At 43.7% G+C, this 12230-nt stretch overlaps 1 protein-coding gene across 25 annotated transcripts in view; it reads left to right on the forward strand.

Annotated features, from left to right (window-relative positions):
- The window catches only part of PITPNM2 (phosphatidylinositol transfer protein membrane associated 2), a 545353-nt gene that overhangs the window by 310426 nt on the left and 222697 nt on the right, over positions 1-12230 (forward strand). For all 25 annotated transcript variants that reach the window (XM_063964525.1, XM_063964523.1, XM_063964527.1 and 22 more), the window contains 2 exons: positions 9285-9499; positions 9923-10044. In XM_063964525.1, coding sequence (XP_063820595.1) covers positions 9285-9499; positions 9923-10044 — 337 coding nt within the window. The remainder of the gene's footprint in view (positions 1-9284; positions 9500-9922; positions 10045-12230) is intronic.

Consider the following 12230-nt stretch of genomic DNA (forward strand, 5'->3'; position numbering starts at 1 on the left):
TGTGTCTCCGCCACCAGACCCATATCTCCCCAGTCGACACTTACTTCCTGCTGCATGCACTGCTGAATCTGCTGTTCCATCTTCAGAGGTGGATCGACTCCTCTGCTCACTGTCCAGCAGCGCGGCGTCATGTGCGCTTCTATATATTCTACATGCAGCATAGAAACATAGAATGTGACAACAGATAAGAACCATGTGGCCCATCTAGTCTGCCCATGTACACACACACATTTACACACTAGTGTTCATTTTTTTCAGGAGTTAATTAACATAGATTGTGGGTGGAAACTAGAGCACCTGGAGGAATCCCACGCAAACACAGGGAGAATATACAAACTCCGCACAGTTAGGGCCGTGTTCGTAATTAAACCCATGACCTCAGTGCTGTAAGGTACTAATGCTAACCATTACACCAGCCGTACAGACCATGCATTTGTAACTTATGTCAAACAAAGATGTTTTAGAACAGAGGTTCTCAAACTCGGTTCTCGGGGGCCCACAAAGTGCATGTTTTGCAGGTCTGTGGACCTTTTAAAATGTGTCAGTGAGTAATTAATACACCTGTGCACCTGCTGGGTTACCTGCAAAACATGCACTGTGTGGGCCCCCGAGGACAGAGTTTGAGAACCTCTGTTTTAGAAGAATCAAACTATTTGTGCAACAGTATGGTGGGTGATTCCCTTTTTTATGCTAAATTGACTTTAAATACACTTATAAATATGCAGTTCAAAAATTAGTACCCTATCACCCCACCCTTCACCATCTCCCAGAAGCATACTTGCCTACCTTGCTGCCCCCTCTTACGTGGGGGAAGTGAGCAGTCCGGGGAGCGTGACGTCACGATCGCCTCATCGTGGCTCGGCCCCCCGCTATACAGTGCCGATAAACTAGGCACTGTATAGCGGGGGCGGAGCTACGATGACGCGATTCAGCACGAATGGCGTCATTGGATCCCCTCGACCGCCCACTTGTTCTCTGCTGTGGGTGGCTGGGGGGGGGGGGGAGTGAAGAGCCTGACAGGGAAAATGGGAGGCTTGTCCACACATCTGCCACACATCTGGGGTGGCTGTGAGGGACGCCCAATTTTCGGGGGAGCCTCCCGGCCATTCCGGGAGGGTATGCAAGTATGCCCAGATGACGCCTCTGCTCTGGTATTTTGATAACAGAGTGGATGCGGGCACATCCCATCATTGGTTGTCCGTCCCCCTCACTTCTGGGTGTGGTCATCTGAGTATGAGAAGGATTAATGCATTTAAACTTATTATGATATCAGCATTCCCCTCCGATGTGCAACCTGTATAAAAGCGTTCTGCCTTTATACATACCATATTCTCACTTCCTACTAATACAGTAAGTAGAGTGACTGTATTATCCACAAAATAACAGCAAAATGGATAGCTAAATGTCAGGGCAGACAATCCATACAGAGACTATTGCAAAAAAACAACCTAAAAACAGTGCTGTGTACATACAGATAACTTCAGCCTCATTGCTGTAATGCCCTACTGCAGCAATGCTGCTCCTCATGTAAAGCGCCATCCATCACACTTGTCACCACACCGACTCGCCCCCTCCATACCTTCACAAAGTTCTCCAGATACATGACCAGCAGCTCCAGGATACCTGCCACAGATCCAGTTGCAATGTAGTGGGGACACCCTGTCCCGCAAGCTCTCGCAGTTGTCCCCATCACCGGTTACTTTACAGCTCCTTGGGGCTGCTGAGGAGTGAGGACAAGAATGGCGCAGAGCTCTCCCCGGCCCCTGGTGCAGCTAGCAGATCAAGCTCCACCCGCTGTGTGCAGCAAGCACGCTGGACCAACATGAATCTCTCTAGCGTGGCACAGGCAAGGGACACAGGAACTGGACTTCGGAGATTCCTGAGGGACCGGGGGCCCTCGGAATCTCGGGGCCCACTACAAGTGTACTCTTTGTCCCCCTCTGTCGCGGGGCCGGTAGATACCTCTGCTGTTACCCTGTACCTGCTGCTTACCAATAAACAGTGTGTGACCATCACTTTCACATCCGCTGTGTACCCTATTGTGACCACCACTCCAATAAGCTATATGTCAGCTAAAGATATGTATATTATTCATTTATTTTTTAACCGTTTTACAGTTGTGTGAAAAATTGGAAATTGTTTAGTTTGACTTTCCCTCCTTTCTGCGCAAGGCCCCTTGTATCAGTAAGAATTTCTCTCTTTCAATTCAAGTTTTTTAGTGTAGAGATGATAGCATAGTGTTTAGAAATTGTTTGCTTCACTATTCACTTGATAATTTATTTGTAAGTTGCTTGGACCTTTAGGAAACAAAGCAATTATCACTATTTTCTCCTTTATTCAAGTATAATTTTTGCTTCTTTTTTTTTTCAATAATAATTTTTTATTAATTTCCAAATATAGAAAAAAGAACAAATAAATGCACACAAACAGAGATCGTATAAAGAGCACAACATTGAGCTAATACATGAGACACGATCGTACACGACAAATCTTGATTCATAAGCTCAGTTCACTAACAGTGTGTATAATTTCTCTTAACTGTCAACCATAGATAGAACCATAAGAAATAATAAAATAGAGAGCTCAGTAGAGAGCGGAAAAGAGAGAGACATTACAAGACAGCGACACACGAGGGAAGAAGTATAGACAAAGAGAAGAGAACATATATGTCAGGGGAGTATCTTACTCAGATAATGTAACATAAAGATAGAAAGAGGGTATCTGTCACATACGGGTATTATCAGATTCTGGAGAGTTTAGAACTGCCGTGTCAATGGGATCACTAAATATTACGGAGTGACCCCGTCTCTCCCGGAATTCACTCCATTTAAACCATCTCATATAAATAGAGGAAGGTGATGAAGAGTACATACATCCCGCTGTTTCAAAAAGGAAATGCTTATGGGTATTATTAATAGCCGTCTGAATGTGAGGAATGGACTGTGATTTCCACAATTGGCCTATCGCTGCCTTAGCTGATATTAAGACGTGACCTACAATATACCTGTCTCAGCTGAGGAGAGCGTGAGGAGAGTAGTGGAATAAGGCAAACATTGGATCTAGTGGCACAGTCGTTCCCACCACTTCCCCCAAAAGAGAGAACACTTCCGTCCACAGAGGCCTCAAGACTGGGCAATCCCAAAAAATATGTAGAATGGTACCCACATCACCACAGTTTCGCCAGCATAGCTGGGAGGTCGAGGGCCAGATACGGTGAAGCCGCTGCGGAGTGAAGTACGCCCTATTGCATAATTTATAGAACATTTCTGAGTGCTGGAGACATTTAGAGATTTTAAAGCACAGTGAGGAAATTGTATCCCACTCTTCCTCTCGAAGTACAATAGAAAGATCCTTCTCCCACTTAATCTGCCCAGGTAGTTTACCGGTTTTATTCAAAAGAACAATATACTGATACCATCTGGATATCCCACCCCCTATGACCAGGGGAAGACAATCTAGAGAGCATAATAGCAGGTAGAGGAAGGGGACTACTAGACCTGTCAACATACGAATGGAGCCAATGGCGTAGTTGTAAGTACTTGAAAAAATCATGCTTTGATATCCCAAATTGAGACTGAAGTTGAGAGAACGGGCTAAAACCATCATTCAAAAAAAGATCTTTCAGTCTCACAACTCCAGCGTCAATCCAGGTGTCTAATATAAGATCAGGGATAGTACAAGCAACAGTTCTGATAGAAAGATCCGCTGCAGGTAATGCAATAGTTGGGTCAGACACAACCACTGAGTGCCATAGCTTCAAAGTACATCTAATCGCGTCCCCAGGACCCGTCCATTTCGGAACTCTATGTATAGGCAATAGAAATAGATCTGTAATATTAATCGACCCTAAGAAGGCTTTTTCAATAACCACCCATGGTTTGGGGGAGTGAGCGACATGCCAATCACGGGCCTGGCTAAGAAGGCAGGCCGAGTGATATGCATCTAAGTTAGGGTAAGCAACCCCACCAAAGCCCTTGGGCAATGACCAAACCTGCCTAGAGATACGCGGTCTAGATCCCTTCCAGATAAAGTGTGATAGCAGTTTATTAGCCCTAACACTAAGAGGTTTAGGGAAATGGCGGGGGATGGCCCGAAATAAGTAAAGGAGTTTCGGTAACAGTACCATCTTAGTTGCAGAGACACGCCCAAGCCAAAAGATTTCATGTAAAGACCACTCTTTAATCAATTTTTCGAAGGCGCTAAACAAAGGTGTGTAGTTACAGTCATAAAGATCTCTGTCATGCGATAGATGTATACCTAAATATTTAATAGTTGTCACTTGCCAAGCATATCTGTAGCTATCCTTAAGTAAGGCCAGGATATGTGGTGGGATATGGAGCGGTAGAGCCTCCGTTTTGGAAGTATTCAATTTATAGTATGATAATCTGGAATACTTATCTAATATGGCATGGAGACCGGTAAGGGAGGATTCAGGGTTGGTCAAACAGAGTAGAATATCATCTGCGAAAAGGTTGACTTTATGACTCAATCCCCCTATCTCGGGTCCCGAGACCCCCGTATCAGACCTAATAGTCTCAGCCAGGGGTTCAATAGCCAGAGCAAAAATAAGGGGAGACAAAGGGCACCCCTGTCTGGTGCCGTTTAGAATATCGAAACCCCTGGACAGACACCCATTAACATACACCTTGGCAGAGGGGGCAGAATATAAAGCAAAAATGGAATCCAGAAACCTTCCCTGGAAGCCAAACTTACCCAGGACTGATCTGAGATACCCCCAGTGTAACCTATCAAACGCCTTCTCAGCGTCCAACGATAGGACGAGGAGGGGCGCTTTATTAGCATTACAATACTCCATGACATTGTAAACTCTCCGAGTGCTGTCCGGGGCCTGCCTGCCCGGGACGAAGCCAACCTGATCAGCAGCTATAAGGGAAGGCAATAAAGGGCAAAGACGGTTAGCGATAACCTTAGCAAAAAGCTTTACGTCTGTATTCAACAAAGCTATCGGTCGGTAATTTTGAACGGATGTGGGAGATTTACCCGGCTTAGGGATAGCCACTATCCGCGCTTCAAGCATCTCTTTCGGGAACCTCCCAGCCTCCGACGCCTCGTTAAAGACAGCCAATAACACTGGTGCCAAATCTGCTTTATAAGTTTTATAGAAATTAGATGGAAATCCGTCTGGGCCCGGCGCTTTATCTCGTGGAAGACTGTCAATAGCTGCCTCAAGTTCAGGAATAGTCCAGGGAGAGCTGAGGGACAGGCAGGCCTCGGAGTTCAGTGTCGGTAGGGATAGATTTTTTTAAAATAACTGGATTTCAGCTTCAATGGGTTGGGGAGTATCAGGATCCGACTGTAGGTTGTAGAGTCGGGAGTAATACTCTGCAAAAGTGTCTGCTATACTATAAGGGTCAGAGACTCTTGAGCCTGTAGGAGAATAAACAAAGTGAAGTCTGGCCTTAGCTCGCCTGCCTCGCAGTTTCCGTGCCAAGAGACGCCCTGCCTTATTTCCAAATACATAAAATCTCTGATTTAATCTAGCGAGATTGCATTGTACTTCCCGAAGAGAAAAAACGTTCACCTTTTCCCTTGCGGCAAGCAAAAGCTTAAAGGCAGTTCTATTCTGCGGGTCAGCCTTATGTGCTAATTCTAATTTTGCAACTTCGCTTTCAGCTAATAAACGTTCAGCATTTTGAGAACACTTCAGCCGCGAAGCGGCCTGAATGGCTGCCCCCCGCAGTACCGCCTTACAAGAGCACCAATTATTAAAGACCGAAGTATCTTCGGGTTTGTTAGTTTCTAAATATAACTGTAAGGTTTGATGTATGGCAAGTGAAGCCTCTCGATGGCATAACAGGAAATTTCCTAGTCTCAAGGGCCCGGAGAAACTTTACGGGCCCTAATCTCCCACACCACCCTCAGCGGAGAGTGGTCAGACCATGACATCGGCAATATATTAATTTTCGTGATGGACGGTAGTGACATTTTGTCAGTCAAAACGAGATCGATTCTAGAATATGAGGAGTGGACATGTGAATAAAAAGAGTAGTCTCTAACTGTCGGGTGTTTAGTTCTCCACGTATCATAGAGATCGTACTCTCCTAGCAATTGGCGAAGCCCAAGGGTATTAACAGGGGAAGTTCCGGGTTTAGTTAAGGGGCTTCTGGTGGGGAGAGATCTGTCAACAGAGGGGTCTACAACTAAGTTGAAGTCCCCCAATATCATAACGGCACCTTGAGCATGCTTCTGTATCAGGGAAAATAGTTTCCTACAGAAGGAAAGTTGACCAGAGTTGGGTGCATAACATAAGGCCAAGGTAACAGTAGTATCTTCTAGCTGTCCAATTAAAATTAAATACCGTCCTTCGGGGTCTACGATTTGGGATTCTAGAGTGAAAGGGCAGTCACGAGAAATTAGTATAGCCACTCCGGCCTTTTTTTGCGGGGCCATTAGCCATGTAACAGGTAGGGAAATGATTATCATAGAGTCTAGGGGGGTCTAATTTCCTAAAATGAGTTTCCTGGATAGCGACCACATTCGCCTTCATTTTATAGAAGGAAGACAGGGCCAATCTACGCTTCTGCGGGGAATTCAATCCCTTAACATTCAGTGATACCAATTTAACCATAACAAACCATCCAGGAGGAGGAGCATCCGCTGAAACCTAAAAATGCAATTAAGAGAGCACAATACCCTGAACACACAATGAAAAAAGAAAGAGGCATGGGGGAGACGAGACACAAGGGGAGACACACAGAAGGAAACAAAGAGAAAAAAGAGAAAAGCACAACACACAAAACAAAGAAAGCCGACTCCGTGCAGAGACAAAGTCATAGTAAAGCGCCAAAACATACAGCGCCTCACACAACAAAATCGGGAGGTTAGTGGCCACCCTCCCCGCAATCAAGTAACCAAAAATTTGTAAACATTATAAACAAACAATCGCACATGGCATATCAAAGGAATGTCGTTAAGAATGGAATAATAGGCTAATTTGTAATGAGTCACAGGATCCCGGAATCGGCAAAGAGTAATACTGTAATTACACCAACAAGACGGCCCAAAAGGAAACATACAAACCAGACCAGGAACCTGTGAAACAATAACAATCGTTAAAGAGAAAAAACCCCGCCAAACAATGGTATAAGAGGTATTAAGCATGAAATAACAAGGCAATTAACTATATCAAGCACTGAATTTAGTGCCATCTTATAGAAACAGCGCTAGTCCTATAAAAGGCCATTCTCGGCAGGGAAAGTACCGCAGTAGTGAGGGCCTACTTCCCAACCATCGACCAGTAATTTTTGTTTAGTAAACCAGTTAGGCATTTTGGAGATAGTATAGATGGGGTGAAAAAGGTGGTTTATGAAAGAGGTGTCAGTCGATGTATGTGGAGAGCTATACAGTATTAGGTGTCTGACGTCTGTCAACATATCTGGTCACATACATATCTAAATGTGTCATGTAGCACACAGTATCTCCAACACAAAGCATATTATGGTACATTCAGTGTAACTAATAATTGCTAGCCAACATATACTCTCTGCACCCATTTGCCAGACACATTTTTGATCTGTAGAAATAAGTGTAATCAGTTGTAGGGTGTTTACAGTGGGTTTTAATGTGGTATTCTGCATGCTCTGATTCATATGACTTGCAATGACCTTTTCTATGTAACATGTACTGTAAGGTGCATTCTGGGGGCTGCTTCCTTCGGTGTACCAGCAGAACAGTCTTATGGCTAATCTGTTTTTGCATGGTGTAGGACAGGTCCCACTGCCTGAGAAAACATAGTGCATTTTTATGAGTAGATATAAATTGCAAACTGATCTGTATTTCTGTTTGTCATAGTCTAATGGTGACCATACATTTGGACGACCAGCATCCTCCATTTTCCTTTGCAGCTCCCAGGCAGCTCCAGAAGTATGATAGATTGTTAGGTCAGGAAAAGTACCTAACAATCTCTCGTACAAGCTGTGAATCACCGCTACCCAGATCGCCTGATCTTATGTGCAGCACATAAGATCAGAGTATCCAGCATACGACCCGTAGGACCACGCATCAGATCATCATCGTTAGTGAAGTGCAAACGATTTGCACTTTCACTTACGATATATCACTATTGGCCGCATTGGCCTGATTGGTCTTTCAGGTGTGTGGGGGGCTTAACTGTTAAACAATGCAATACATGATGTCATTCATGAAAGTTACTCTAGTACATCTAATGGTGAGCTGGGTTTGTAGTTTACAGAGTATCTCTGCTGTTTGTACAATGTACAGTAGCCAGAATGCCCCATGGCACAATTACTGTGAAGGTTTTCAGGTTTGGTTAAGCTATGTGTATGATTTATAATGCATTTATATGGATTGAAACGTGAATTGGATACAATCTGATAAAGTGACCAGGGGCGGCAATGCCATCTATATATTATTGCACCATCTATGTCACCACAACAGCTATCCACATCTCTCTAATTTAACCTCGCCCCCTCCACACACACACACACACACACACACACACACACACACACACACACACACACAGTCCTTTGGCCTCCATCTTGTGCAGAGCGCTTTTCTGTTCATCTAGTCCATAATAGGAAGTTTCATTTTGTTGGGGTCTTGTTTACTTGGGTTCCTCTATCAGTGTTATGCTTGATCTCCAGTGCTGACAAGAACATCTATGTTATTCAGTACTGGCTTTTTGACCACTTCTATGGATAAGATAAGAATGATAATTCTACTGTGTCTGTGTGCCTGGCAGAGTCTCTTCTTGCTTCTTATTTGTCTGTATGTTTTCCAGCTCAATAGCTGTTTACGGAAAGTCTGTCCTGACTGAAATCACATATTACTATTCCCTTCTTAGCCTGGGTGCATCATTGCTCCCTATGACACTTCAGCCAGATGTCTTGCTGGTTTCGGGTCTTCTTCACATGTCTTAACAACATTTTTCAGTTAGATCACATTTTTATATGAAATTTAAAATAATACTTAGAAAATAGACTTTATTGCCTTAAATGGCCAAGGAGTTTGATTTATTTTATTTTTTTGGAACTAATTGGCTATTTCAGGTAAGGTCTAGGTTATTCTGGTGTGGGTAAGTGATATAGATTAAGATCCAGTCAGGCGATGCTGGAGGTTCGCTGATTAGTCACATTCTCAGAGAGATGGTGTAGCCAGGGTGATCTATAAAAAAAATAGTCACTGCTTGTTTTGGGAGGATTGGTTTTTGCCTTACATTACTAAATTCCTATGCAACCTTGTAATATTGTTAATTTGAGTAAAACAATTTAGTACTTACTTGCATTTTTTTGATTTTGCAGAAAAAGAGCAGAGAGGAGACATGCGGGGAGGGCAGCGGAGTGGAGATCTTAGAGAACAGACCATACATCGATGGTCCTGGGGGTTGTGGTCAGTACACACACAAGGTCTATCACATTGGCATGCACATCCCCAGCTGGTTCCGCTCCATCCTACCTAAAGCTGCACTGCGGGTGGAAGAAGAGTCTTGGAATGCGTATCCCTATACAAGAACCAGGTACCAGTGCTCGTAAATACCATTGTGGCGGGAAAGCATTTCCAGTCACCCCCAATGGGCTGATTACAAATCCATATTAGTGAAATATGTGTGAAAGTCATTATCAGTTTCTGGATCATATGTTTGTTCAAGCTTCCCGATACTGATTACTCCACAGTAACAACTATATTGATATATTCATGGGCCAGGGCTGTTCCTTTGAATCATCCATTCTGTTTTTTGAGGTTTTCTCTCACTATCCCATTCAACTTACTGTATTACATTATTTATGCTTTTGAACGTTTATTTTTCGCATAAGTGTGTGGTTATAACATTTACAGCATATTGCCATCTTTATGTAAGTGCTTGTATTTTAGTATGTTTTTCAGGCTGGGTTTATATAATTTGCGCATTTTAATTACCAATAAATGTACTTTCTCCCAGGTACACGTGCCCTTTTGTGGAAAAGTTTTCCATAGATATAGAAACGTTCTATAAGTCTGAGTGTGGTGAGCTAGCCAACGTGTTCAACCTTTCCCCTGCTGAAAAAAGACAGACAACGTTGGGTAAGTGGGATTATCGATCAATTAATTTGTAATTAAAGAAAATGGTCACTGGCAAGGATAGTATTGAGCAACCTACCTGCACACATCTGTTTTACAGGAGCCTCGTGTAACTACTCTTACCTAGGCCTTATTGACTAATTAAGAACCAACAAGTTTGATACAGTAAAGTATTGTAGACTAATGAACCCAGTAAATAGAGTATGTTTAGACCTTATACACATGTCCATAATATTATAGCGTTGATGAGTGTTCCTATAGAGAACCTTACAGTACATAGGTCCCGATTTAGGGGGTAATTCCAAGTTGATCGCAGCAGGAAATTTTTTAGCAGTTGGGCAAAACCATGTGCACTGCAGGGGGGGGGCAGATATAACATTTGCAGAGAGAGAGGTAGATTTGGGTGGGTTATTTTGTTTCTGTGCAGGGTAAATACTGGCTGCTTTATTTTTACACTGCAATTTAGATTGCAGATTGAACTCACCACACCCAAATCTAACTCTCTCTGCACATGTAATATCTGCCTCCCCTGTAGTGCACATGGTTTTGCCCAACTGCTAAAAAAATTCCTGCTGCGATCAACTTGGAATTACCCCCTTAATGTGGTTGATAATGCAAACACAACTGCAACATGATAAAAGCTACAGCAGCCAGGAAATGTTCTGAAACACCCAGCGGCGGCCTCTCAGATCCAAGCAACTGTGTACAAATACACGGCGGTGGTCGCAGATCCTCTGATAACCTACAACCTGGGTAACCCTATGGGGAATGGCTGCGGGAACTGAGGCGCTGGTCCTTTGTTTTGTGAATACACGATCACAGAAGTATGCAGATACATGCCCCAGAAACGGTCACAACACGCCTCCATTTTTTCCACCACTCCCGGTACCTCCCACAAAACGGGTCAATCCCTCGTGAATAAAACCTCACTGCAGGCATAGTCGCGTTTGATTACAGTTCAATCACTGGACGTGCGCATTGTGACTAAGACATATTCGCAGTCGTCTGATAACCCCACTGCGTAAATATCGAAATAGCGGTTACATCTGAATCATGCCAGTAATACAGTATCCTGCATATTAACACTGGGATGCATTAGTGAATGCCTCGTTAAAGCAAAGACAAATTAAATGATTTTGTTAATACTTTAACTAGCTTATGTTTCTTAGGGCCCATGTGCCCAGTGTGATGATATTCTGCTTTAGAAGATCCGTGTTTTAGTAGTGGCGTCTCTTAGGAAAGATTTGTTATATGACCTCACCATACCAGATCTTGCTTGTGATAGTTTTGTCAATGTGGGCTGTAGGGATATATGAAATTATTTTTACATATAAAGACTCAAGAATCTATGTTGTAAATGGTAAACCATAGATGATTATTAATTAAAAAAAATATATATATTGTAAAGAATTTTCTCTAACGTCCTAGTGGATACTGGGGTTCTGTACTTTAGTACCATGGGTATAGATCAGGTCCACTGGAGCCTGGCCCTTTAAAACCCTTAGTGTGTGTATATGTGTGCTGGCTCCTCCCCTCTATGCCCCTCCTACCAGACCTCAGTTTAGAAAAATGAGCCCAAGGAGCTGGGTGCATTTCTCTGGAGCTCCAGAGAGTTTCCTTTAATTTTTAGTTGTTATTTTCAGGTAGTTCTGGTTGGCAACCAGGCTACCTGCTTCGAGGGACTTAGAGGAGGGACCGAATCAACCTCCTGAGGGTTAATGGTTCGTAATCCCAGCTGACAGGACATTGAGCTCCTGAGGTGCTGATCACACATCGTTAGTATGTGTGCCCACGCCAGCAGCTAGCCGCCACGCTCTAACAGATGCTGAAGATCAAGGTGCAGTGAGTGTTACACCAGGGTCCCGGTTAGCGGGTCCCCGGTGCAGTTTTGGAGGCATGTCGCGAGCCACGAGCTGCGGTGCCCGCCGTGGACAAAGCTGACTCAGGGCTCATGTGTTCTGCTTGTAACTCTACCCCTTCATCAGCTTATGTGTGAGCAGTGTTCCTTATCTCCTCAGGGACACAGTTCACAGGCACCTGACTGGCTAGATAATTTTAAAAGCGTGATTCAGAATGTTAATTCAGAATTAGCTGCTGCTAAAAAGGAGAGACAGGCGTTAAAGCAGTCTATTGATTGTATGGCAAAAGCAGCAGATACCAGGAAGGTTTCTCAGCCCCCTCTGTTGGTT

Source organism: Pseudophryne corroboree, chromosome 1 (assembly GCF_028390025.1).
Source record: "Pseudophryne corroboree isolate aPseCor3 chromosome 1, aPseCor3.hap2, whole genome shotgun sequence".
Classification (NCBI taxonomy): domain Eukaryota; kingdom Metazoa; phylum Chordata; class Amphibia; order Anura; family Myobatrachidae; genus Pseudophryne; species Pseudophryne corroboree.